The following is an 11,863-nucleotide window of genomic DNA, read 5'->3' as shown; positions in this document are numbered from 1 at the left end:
GTGAGGAAGTATCGTCTATCGGACTGTCATTGGATTTTGGTGCAAAAATCTCACATCCATTCAAATCAAAGGCAGTAAGCAGAAAGATGTAATCCGCTGCGTATCTTAAAACAAGTACAATTCTTGTTTGCATATCCATGTAGTGTACAACATTTTCCCATCCATCGGTTATAAAGTAACAATTCCGAAGAGGATCACGTTGAAGCAGTACATCAAAAGAGTCCCACTGATTCACATAAATCTTAAATGCCTCTTTAAGTTTACCAACTCCAATACTGGCGTTGACTAACTCTTTGGGTATTAGCTGAACAAAAACATATAAAATTATGAAATCAAACAAAGGTACAGTAAAATTAACAAATATATCACTAATTACGATAGTAACATTTAAGTATTGGATTAAAATACCAAAACTTACCAACATGTCTTTACAAACATCAGTAAAACTGTGGGAGAATGAATCCATACATCCAAACTTCCTCTCAAATGATATTGATGTGAACATAGAAATCATTGGAAGTTTTGTTAGATAATGATGAACTTTTTCAAAAGGTGTCAGCAGGTATGTATATGGTGCAGTTTTTTTAAATACCAACAGACATCCTTCTTTCAATGAAAGGTCAGAGACAACTGAGGACCATCCTTCTTTTAGAGTAAAAGTTCCATTGTGTTTTGAAAATCGGTAATCCCATCTCATACCGTTTACACACTCTATAACGCCAACGTTACCAGGAACTTCTTTGAGTAAATGATTGTTTGCAAAGTTTTGTGGTATTATCTATTGAGTTCAAGTATTTAAGTATTGGCAAATGTTATACGTGAATTAATTGTTAACAATAAAACTGTAGAAAATGGTTTTAATGTAACAATCTTACCAAGATTTTGGAATTAAGAGAATCCAAATATTTATAAAAAGACATCTTCCAAGATATTATGTTTCTGGTTAAAAATCAAAGAAAAAATGAGACAATGTATTTTATCATATACTTCATTATTTATAGGTAACTATGTTAATAAACGGATCCTAAATCGGGAGATCGGATAGAATGAGGTTCTATAAATCAAATGAGTAATTAAACTCATATGGTATGATTTAATAGGCCCTACATTCTGATTGGAAAGTCTACCTAAGTGCTTTTAACCCGTTTCGACACATTATGGTAACATAAGCTACTATAAGGCGTCGTTTGCGTAAAACTATGTTCGGATGGTAATCCATGTGCTATGTCAAGTCTTACATGCCCAATTATCCCTAAACATGTTACTAAGTTGGTTTACATGTCAAAAATATGTTCACATAGGAAAAATACGGATTTATGCTTCAGAAGGGCATTTTGGTCATTTCCTATGGGCATACAAGCTAACAAGCATATGACTAACCAATCCCATGTGATCATAAGGTATAACCTCAGTGGTTATTCCCTATGCAACTATGATCACTAACTAAGCTTGGTCGTATCCTAAAGATCGACCAAACGGGTCGGGTTCGGAAGTGTAAGCGGTTGTTTAGACCGCTTAACTTACGACCCTAAACAAGCATAAACTAATAGTGTCGAGTTAAACATGTCAAAACATGTTTAACCTACTGATTTGGTATCAAAACAAAGTGTTTTGATACCCTAAAGTAGTTCCGAGACAAAATGCGTCTTAAAATGCATTTTGACCGAAACTTTGACTCGACACTACAACTAGTTAACGTGGTAATCAGCGGCTATAATCACGAAGGATTATAACTATCGTGATTAAAATCACGTTTCAAAGTTCAATTGAACTTTGACTTGACCAATTGATGGTCAAAACCGAATGTCAAACTGTTGGCCAAACCGTTTGACTTTCTGCACTACATTAGGAAAAGCAATAAAAAGAATGAAAGAACCTCACTTAGGGTCCTTGCTATCTTTTCTACAAAGAAGACAAAGTCCCAATTAGCTTGAGAATGCTCCCAAAGCAGATGTGAAGGAGAGAAAGAAGGAATGAGCAAGGAATGAAGTGAACTTGGATGGCTATTTATACTTGTGGTGATGCACTAGGATCATTACAAGTGGTTTGTTTGTCCATTAAGCAATAAATCTTGACCCTCCAATTGTCACAAGCAGGTACAAAGCCTTGGTGGTCACTAAACTTGCTTAACATTCCAAAAAAAAAAATGGCATAAACAGCCTTTAAACTTCAAACAGATTGCTAAATTACAATTTCTGGTCACTGGGCGGCTTAGGCGCCCCACATAAGAGTTGGGGGGTGGGCTTACGCGCCCCGCCTGAGCTCCCCAGATCAGCAAACTTTGAAAATTTATAGTTTTGGTCCCTGCATGAAATCGCGTCCATTTCAGGCCTTTTTGACCCCCATTAAGCCATTTTCAAGGCTCTACAAGGTCAATGAAGTTTAGAGGACTCAAAATATGCTTAGAACACTCTCGGATGTCGGCTCGTTTGGTCGTACGATCGCGTTGTTCGGTTAATTACGACGGAACTCAAACGGACGCGAAAACAAACCAAATTAAGTGACGAAAGGAATTTTTGCATGTCGATCACTAAAATAAAAATATTTTAGTGTGTCCAAAAAATTTGGATGTCCAGATGTGGCCAGAACGTAAGATATGCGCGAAAATGCAAACTTACGCCGTTTTTGACACTTTTAGTCCCTGTAAGATCATGTAAGCATGTTTTCGCACACCGAACCTATCAAAGCTTATTTCTAAGCCATGTTTAGGTTATTTATGGTATGTTTAACTTATGATCAAGTTCTGGACTGTATGGTCCCATACGAAATGGCAGACTTTTGCAAGTTGATGCAAATAGTCCCTGAGAGCGAATAAACTTGTTTTTGCCATACCAAAGCCTTTAAAACTTATTTCTAAGTTATGTAAAGGTTATTTAAGGTATGTTAAGTTTATGACGATGTCCTGGAGTGTTTGTCGTGTTAAACTGATCATGTTTACGCATCAGTTTGCATATAACTTTCCAGAAAGCGATATAGAGTTCAAAACCGATCAAAAATCAACACGTGCATAAAACCAAACATAAATGACAAACATTGGGATCAAAACACACTGTTTTATTAATATTGTATTGTTCAGAGTTTGTACAACGATATCACAAGCACAGATGTCACAGTATACTTACTGCAGATATTTTTTGGTAATTTCAAATAATTTCATAATACTTTCAAAGTTCTTTTCTCGAGTTGTCAACAATCTTTTCCATTCAAGTATTTTAAAATATGGATACAGATAGCACAATTTCAAGTAAGTATGAAGTTGACCTTCAAGCAATTCAACGTCAAATGTGTGCTGAAGAAAGAGAAAAAAGGAAGGATGTTCTTCAACAAAAGAGAAACAACAGAGGTTGTCATCCTGCATCAATATCTGATTCTGTTGAAAGGATTCCATTTTCAAATACTTCAAGTGGTATGTATTATAGTTTTGCAAACAAAATTTAAAAGAAATATGTATGTATATGTTATGTTTTTGGAATCCTTACATATGTTCTATTTTACAAGGTTCAACCAACAATGTCGAAAGAAGGAATGTCCATCACACTCCTTTTGGAAGTACTAAGAAAATATCCAATGTTGTTGAGAGGACTCCGTTATCATATATTACAAATTGTATGTTTTAAATTTTATAAAACAAAAGATTTGTTTAATCTTAAGTTTTATAAATTGTTATATATATATCTTATTTTACAAGCTTCAATATAGGTGGAATATCTAAAATTGAATTACAAATGAGTGATGAGGTGTTACCAGATTCTGTGGTTAAGAAGATTCATGGAATTTCTAAAGGTATAAGATACGAATGTAAATTCCTGTTAACTTTTCAATATGTAGAAAACTTATGTTGACTTATAAATTTACCAAGTCTGTAGATTATATTGATCATGGAGATGCCATATTTGTGTGTTGTAAATGTGATGCAATGTTATGGGAAGATAAAATACTTAGGGGAAATAAAAAACGTAATAAAACATCATATTCTCTTTGTTGTTCATATGGAGATGTTCAGCTACCACGACCGCCTACACCTCCTCCATTACTACGTCATTTATATAAAAGTCGTACCTCACAGTCTCGCAATTTCATGAATAATATTCGAGCATATAACATGATGTTTTCTTTCACATCTCTTGGTGGGAAGGTTGACAAAAGTTATCAAGGAGTTAAAGGTCCTTATGTATTTAGACTACAAGGTCAGAATTATCATCGAATGGGTAGTCTACTTCCGAACGATGGTGAAGAACCTAAATTCTCCCAGCTTTACATATATGATTCACAAAACGAAGTTGTAAATCGTCAAAAAGCAGTAAGGTAATTTCTTTATGATAATTGTGGCATTTAAGAATATATATTTTTCTTTTCAGTATATTTACATTCAGTACCATTTGAAATGAATGTAAATTTTAACATTTTATATTTATGGCAGTTCTCACATAGAATGCAAGACTACAAGAAACAACCAGCTTGATAGTACAACCATAGAGGGTCTTAAAGATATGTTGGATTCTTGCAATCCTCTTGTCCAATCCTTCAGAATGGTAAGAGATTGTTTCCAAGAAAATGAGTTTCAAGATGTAAGCTTGAAGCTTATTGGAACAAGAGATAAGGATGGAAGAGTTCATAATTTGCCAACAACATCAGAAATTGCTACTTTAATACATGGTGATTTTGATGGAGCATTTGATAAATGGGACATTGTTGTTAGAAAGAAGTCTGGTGGTCTTCAAAGAATTAATGAGCTTCATCCCTCTTGCCTTGCTTTCCAATATCCACTTATTTTCCCATATGCGGAAGATTGTTATAGAGTTGGTATTAAACATAGAGGGATTGCGATTGATGATGAGGTACTTAGAACCAATCTTACAATTAGAGAATTCTTTTGTTACAAAATTCAAGATAGACAGAATCAGTTTTCATTGTTAGTTAATGCGAAAAAACTATTTCAGTAGTTTTTGGTTGATGATACACGATGATAGAATCTGCTAGGTTGAATTATATAAGGACACAATAACCTAAACTTAGAGTGCAAAATCTTAAGAATTTGAATGCTACTGTTGAAAGTGGAGAGAATAATGCCTCAAGTTGTGGTAAACCTATACTTTTACCTTCATCATTTACTGGTGGTTCTAGATATATGATGCAAAAGTACTTGGATGCTATGGCAATTTGCAAGTCTGTTGGATATCCCGATTTATTCATAACGGTGACTTGTAATCCAAACTGGCCTGAGATTTACGGGTGTTTGTATGATAAAGCTCTTAATGCTGAAGACAGACCGGATATTATATGTAGAATACAAGTGTAAATTGGATCATCTTATAAAAGATTTCAAGAAACATAAATTCTTTGGTGATATACAAGCAGGCACCCTTTAGTTATATTTTTTACTTTGAACATCTAATTGTATTTATCTAACAGCCCACTGTTCAAAAATTTCAGTTATGTATACAGTGGAATTTCAGAAGCGTGGACTCCCACATGCTCACATATGTTTGTTCTTGGGTGCTGAAAGCAAATTTCCAAATGCATCTGATATTGATCGTGTTATTACTGCTGAGATACCAGATAAAGAAAGAGATCCTGAATTATATGAGGTTGTCAAGCAATTTATGATTCATGGACCATGTGGTACAGACAACCTACTTTGTCCATGTATGGTTCAGCAAAAATGTTCTAAAAAGTTTCCCAAAAAATATGTAGATGAGACTTGTGATGATTCTGAAGGATATCCTGTCTATCGTCGCCGTCAAACAAGTAATACGGTAGTAAAGAATGGTGTGACACTTGATAATAGATTTGTAGTTCCTTACAATGCTCTCCTGCTCAGAAAGTATCAGTGCCACATTAACATTGAATGGTGCAACCATTCAGGTTCTATCAAATATTTGTTTAAATATATTAATAAGGGCCTGATAGGGTCACTGCTTCTGTTTTTCAAGACAATAGCACCAACAATAATACGAAACAAAATGTAGCTATAGATGAGATAAAAGTATACCTTGATTGTAGATATATCTCTGCTTGTGAAGCTGCTTGGAGAATATTCATGTGTGATATACATTATAGATATCCAGCTGTTGAAGTATTACCTTTTCATTGTGAAGATGGTCAGAGTATTGTGTATAACGATCATGATAATTTGTGTGATATTGTTACTGATCCAACTGTGAAAATGACAATATTTACAGAGTGCATGAATTTTAATAAAGTCGATGAATTTGCCAGGACATTGAGGTATGTTCAGTTTCCGGGATATTATGTATGGAATGCTAAAATCGCAAATGGAATCGAAGAAAGCATCCGTATGGATCAATTTGGAGGGTACATTATGTCCCACCACTTGGTGATTGTTATTACTTAAGGATTTTACTGAATCATATTAAGGGACCAACCTGTTTTGAAGATATAAAAACAGTTGATGGGCAAGTTTTTCAAACATTTAAAGATGCATGTTTTGCACGGGGGCTGTTGGATGATGATAAAGAATATGTTAATGCTGTCAAAGAAGCTAGCACATCGTCAACCGGAGATTTCTTGAGGACCTTTTTTGTAATGTTGTTGCTGTCAAATTCGATATCTCGTCCTGGTGTTTTTTGGTCACAAACGAAGTCCCTGTTATGTGAAGACATTCTGTATCAGCAACAAAAGATAACTGGTACTGCAGGTAATGTTATTATTTTATTAAAGTTATATCCAATTACATTAAAATTATGCAATAGCTCTGTTATTGGGAAAAAACTAATACTTTTTCAACATTTGTTTTAGATTTGGATCTTCAACAGGAAGAACTTGAAAATATCTGTCTATCTAAAATTGAAAAGTTGCTACTTACCAATGGAAGTACAGTGAGAAATTTTGATGATATGCCAAGTGTTCCGGACAATTATGTTTCATCGTCAAACAATCAATTGATAAATGAAAGAATTATCGTATGACAGACTAGCTCTTCAAAGGGAACATGATCATTATGTAAAGTGTTTAACTACCGAACAGGAAAAGATATATAAATTGTTATGGAAACGATTGAAAAAGGTGATGGAGGTGTGTTTTTTGTATATGGTTATGGTGGAACTGGAAAGACGTTTCTTTGGAAGACATTCTCAGCTGCATTACGATCAAAAGGTGAAGTTGTATTGAATGTTGCATCCAGTGGAATTGCTTCACTTTTGCTGGATGGTGGTAGAACTGCTCATTCAAGGTTTGTTATTCCAATCAACATTAATGTTGCATCCAGTGGAATTGCTTCACTTTTGCTGGGAGAGTAGTAAAAGTTTTTTCGATTTTTGACCGGTTCATTTAAACACTACACATTGAGGACAATTGTAAGTACAGGAACACTACACAATCGGATATCAAACACTAATCAAAGCGCGGAATACTGAGAAAAGTGTTAAGAACAAGAACAATCAATCGATTTCTAGAGGACCGTCTGGTACACCAACAAGGAACTCGAAAAATACTGAAGAACCTCTCAAAAATGTCTAACCTTCTAATGAACTAGGTTCACCCTATTTATAGTTACATAGGGTGACCTAGTTACAGACTGGGCCAGGCCCACATGCACAATATTACTAACCGAACAAGCCCAAATCACTTAAATAGCCCACATGGCTTATCCCAATATTATCTAACCCACTACAAGGCAAGCCCAATAGCCTATAATTATGTTTGATAAAGATAGGGTAAACCTACACCATTATATGGCCTTACAATATCCCCCTAGGTTTATGCTGTCTTTATCAAACTGTTGTCAATATCATGTCTCTATGGGAAGATACTTCATCTTTTAATCTTCAAACTTGGGCTTTTTGTTCTTCTTAAACACGATCAGCTTTGCTTGAAAAACTTGTTGAAAAGAATGCAAGAGGAGGATTCTCAGCAACTCTTTTCTTTGTCAATGTCTTCTATTTCAAGTAGGTTCACAGGCACTTCTTCACATGTACTATCACTGTCAGATAATGACTCGTATCTGGTTCTTCTGACTCAGGCACATCTTGCTATTGTGATGCTTCATGCTTTGTTAGTAGCCAACAGCATCTCAATCTTCAACAACCCCTGTTTCTCGATTTGAATTTAATTTTGCAGATACTCAGAAATTCATAAGCAACATTTCTAAACAACAGAGGGAAAGTACCACATGAACACTTGGTACATCCAAGTATCTGTACTCAGATTTCACAATTTAAATTTCTTTCAATCTATGATGATCAATCAAATCTTCAAGAACGGTTAAATTTTTAATAAAACAAATAAACACTCTATTTTTGGATTTTTGATTTTATTTATAAATCTAAGAATATAAACCGAAACACAAGTAAATAAAGAAACTAATATACAACTACAGTTGCAATGGGATCAAATCACCGTGTTTCAGACTAGACTACACTTATCAACACTAATTTACTTTGGGTGATCCGAGCGATTGCCAGTATGTTTGTCCCCTTAAACTTATCTCCTTAGGCCTTTTTCATGTAACGGTCTGCAACTGATTTATCATGTTTTTCAATTTAATGGATATGAACACTCAATTCAATCACAATCAAATCCTGGAATTTTAATCAGGACACACTACCATACATGCAGTTTCCCTACCACATATTTCACATGCCCGTTCTAGGATTCTGAAACCTTGACTGGGACTGGATTGAGAAAAGAACATAATAGATCATTTGCAGAGATGGATATAATATACAGATCAAATGAGTTTTCTCAGTTTGATATAGTTTTTTTTGGGTTTCTTTTGGGCACTAGAGGGCCTCTTTCGGGTGTAATTGATCTATAGCGCGACAACGTACAGCTAGGTCAGCATGTATCTGGATGCAGCAGAAGCTGACGTTGCCTAGCACCTCCAGGTCTTTGCTCACGCAAAACAGAGGAGATACACGAGTTAGACATAAAAAATTTCAGAACTAGAACGAAATTGTGTGTATCGGGACGTCACACACGCATTCAAATAGCCATGTCCTAATTCCATGTGACATTCTTTCCCAAAGGTCATAGAATAATATTAGTGTTCTATGCAAAACCAGCCAAAGAATCTAGCCATCAGGATAAAGCCTACCAACATATCGCTCTATAGTCAGACCGTTTCAATGTTGGTCTTACATGAGTCAGCCTTAATCCACATAGTGAAATTTCATTTCATTTCCCATACATGCAACAAAATATTTTTGAATTTTATGTTTTTTTTAATGTTTTTGTATTTTGTCATTTTCTTCTTTACAGACATCTCTAGATATCCCCCTAAATTTATGCGTAAATCTTACGCGCAAATTTACCTCACAACAAGAATATATGTACAAAGATTGAACCAAAAGAAAATGAATATTTTTGTTGTTTTTGTTTAGCCGTTCCATCATTAGACTGATCAATATCGAATTTAGAATACAAAATTCAAATGTGTACCTTTTTGCTGATCTAGTCTTACTTTTCTTATCTCCTTCAAACAAAACATATCAACTGTAAAAGAAATATACATTTTGCAACAACCGTTATGTCTTTGGAACAACCGCTATCAACATCCAAGGATTGTCAACAGCTTCTCCTTGGTTGTCCCTGAAAAGTAAGGAGATTAGTAAGACATTGGTACCCAGGCCATCGTGGGGGTATTCCTGAAACATCAATGTACGACACTTCTCGAAAACGCATGCCCCCTTTTGATTCAAGGACTGGTGATGTTGCTGCTTTGTGTTTTGCCCTCCAAACTTGTTTAGGCTTTTCTAACTTTTTAGGTGCCTTGGGAAAAACAGTTTGCTTTTCAACCTTTTAGTTTTTCACAACTTGTTTAGGTTTCAAAGCTTGTTTTCTTTTAGCTTTGGCAACATTCCAGTCCCCATCAGATGGTTTAACCTTCGGACTCTTATTCATCATCACCTTAGGTTTTTCAACCTTCATCGGCTTAGAATAAGATCTATCCCTAGATGTAACCTTCTGATGTTGTGCATAGTATGGCACATAGGGACGATGTGTGCAGTTTCTTGCAATGTGACCGGGTATGCCACAGTTGTAGCATGTTTTCTTCTTTACGTAAGGAGCATATCCTGATCCATTCCATCCAACTGATGTTGGATTTGAGTTATAAGACTTGTTGGATGATTTGTTTGCAGACTTTCCAAACTTTGTGCTCTGCTTCCTATGTCCCTGTTTGCAACAGTTAGCACATTCATTGGATTTAACATTTTCATTTCTAACTGATGGCTTTGGAGGCACATATTTATTTGTAGGGCCTCTCAAAGCTGGCTCAGAATCAGCCTTTCTCATATAAGGAGGAGCATCAGCACATAAATTTGATGTTTTTAAACAAACATCGTTACCCTTTTGACAAACAACATCATCCTCCTAAACCCAATCCTCTATTACTAGGTTTGCATTTGAAGCAACAGGGTTAGTAACATGAATTTTCTTATAAACATTTTCACTTGATGCTGCAGAATTGCTCTCAGCTTCTTGTGACACACTTGGTTCTGAAGAATCAGAATTGTTTTCTTTTGAACATTCAACAGGGGCTTCTGTGGTTGCGTTACCATTCAACTCAACAGATGCTCTTGTTGTTGTTTCTGATTCTTCTTTAATCGAATTTGAATCAACAGTTTCAGATGATTCATTTGTTGATTCCGCTGAAGTGACCGACTCTGAATTATCACAGTCAGTATTTTCATGGGAGTCACTAGTTGAATCAGATGAAGCTATTGATTCAGTTTGAGATGCCTCTGTTTCCTCAGGTGAAACACTGTTGACACTAGGTGATTCGCCCATTTCCGATTTCTCAGAAGTGGATGTTTCAGAAGTATCGCAAGATGTGTCAATTGACGAAGCGGATTCAGCTTGTTTGCTCTTATTAAATTCTTTCACAAACTCAGTTAAACCCCTTAACATGGCAAACTCGATGTTATCTATGTTAACGCTGGATTCTTTTGTTTCAGGCTCTTTCTGTTGTTGTTGTAATTCAAGTGAATTTTGAGAAAGACTTGACTCAGTATTATCTAATACTTGAAAATGTTTGTCAGTATTGGCATTATTCTCAAAATTTAGAGTCTCAGATTTGAAACATCAGTTGGTTTAATGAATGTTTTCTTGAAGGCCTGTTTTTCTAAAGTGATTTCTGTTTTATCAGGCCTTGTGATCTTAACTTTGTTTGGCTTAACAGGCTCCACCTTCCTATTCCCGGGCTTCCCATATTCCATTTCAGGCAGATTATCTATCTCCTCTTCAGTCATGGGAAGTGAGGTGTAATTGTGATTGTATGGTGGAGGTATGCATACAAATCCCAATCCCTTATTCCTCACTTCCTTTTTGCTATACATTAACTGTTGATTTATCATCTTTTCGACCTTTTCACTTGAAACATCAAACTTTTTAAAATTAAATTCAATATTTTCAAAAGTTGATTTTAAGTCATTTAATTCAACAGTTAACTTTTCAGATAGCTCCTTGATATTCGTTAATTTACACATATTTTAGTCCCCCGTTTTACCCCTATTTTATGTGTTTTCGGCCGTAAAACCGTCATTCGGATACTTAATTATCTACACTTTTGTTTACAGGCCTAAAACAGCATACCAGACAAGATGATAGCGAAAACGAGGACTTTCCGGACAAAACGACGAAGCTGCGAACTTTCTGTTAGAAAACTGACCTGGGCGTGTGGAACGGTCGTGCGACCTGATGCACGACCGTGCATCTCCGATAAAACATGAAAGGCCCGGCAGTGAACGAGGGTGCAACTCTGCGTGTCGGGCATTGAAGGCCAACCCAGGGAATGAACGGTCGTTCCAGATCTTGCACCCTGTGCGGATCCGATGATCCAGCCAACCTCAGAACTGAATGACCAGTGCGACCAGGCGTGCAACGAGATCCCGGAATGGCACGG

General features: G+C 35.8%; 1 protein-coding gene across 1 annotated transcript; it reads left to right on the top strand.

Annotated features, from left to right (window-relative positions):
* Positions 1-3,219: 3,219 nt before the first annotated feature.
* On the top strand, positions 3,220-6,929 carry LOC118490365. The gene is made up of 10 exons (XM_035987960.1): positions 3,220-3,406; positions 3,499-3,606; positions 3,700-3,783; positions 3,867-4,305; positions 4,421-4,912; positions 5,017-5,282; positions 5,413-5,622; positions 5,901-6,337; positions 6,379-6,658; positions 6,760-6,929. Exons 1-10 carry the CDS (start codon positions 3,220-3,222, stop codon positions 6,927-6,929), a joined length of 2,673 nt encoding a protein of 890 aa, XP_035843853.1.
* Positions 6,930-11,863: the final 4,934 nt, after the last annotated feature.

This window comes from Helianthus annuus, chromosome 3 (genome assembly GCF_002127325.2).
Source record: "Helianthus annuus cultivar XRQ/B chromosome 3, HanXRQr2.0-SUNRISE, whole genome shotgun sequence".
Lineage (NCBI taxonomy): Eukaryota > Viridiplantae > Streptophyta > Magnoliopsida > Asterales > Asteraceae > Helianthus > Helianthus annuus.
Note: the sequence above shows the minus strand (reverse complement) of the source record. Positions and strands in the feature narration are given on the sequence as shown.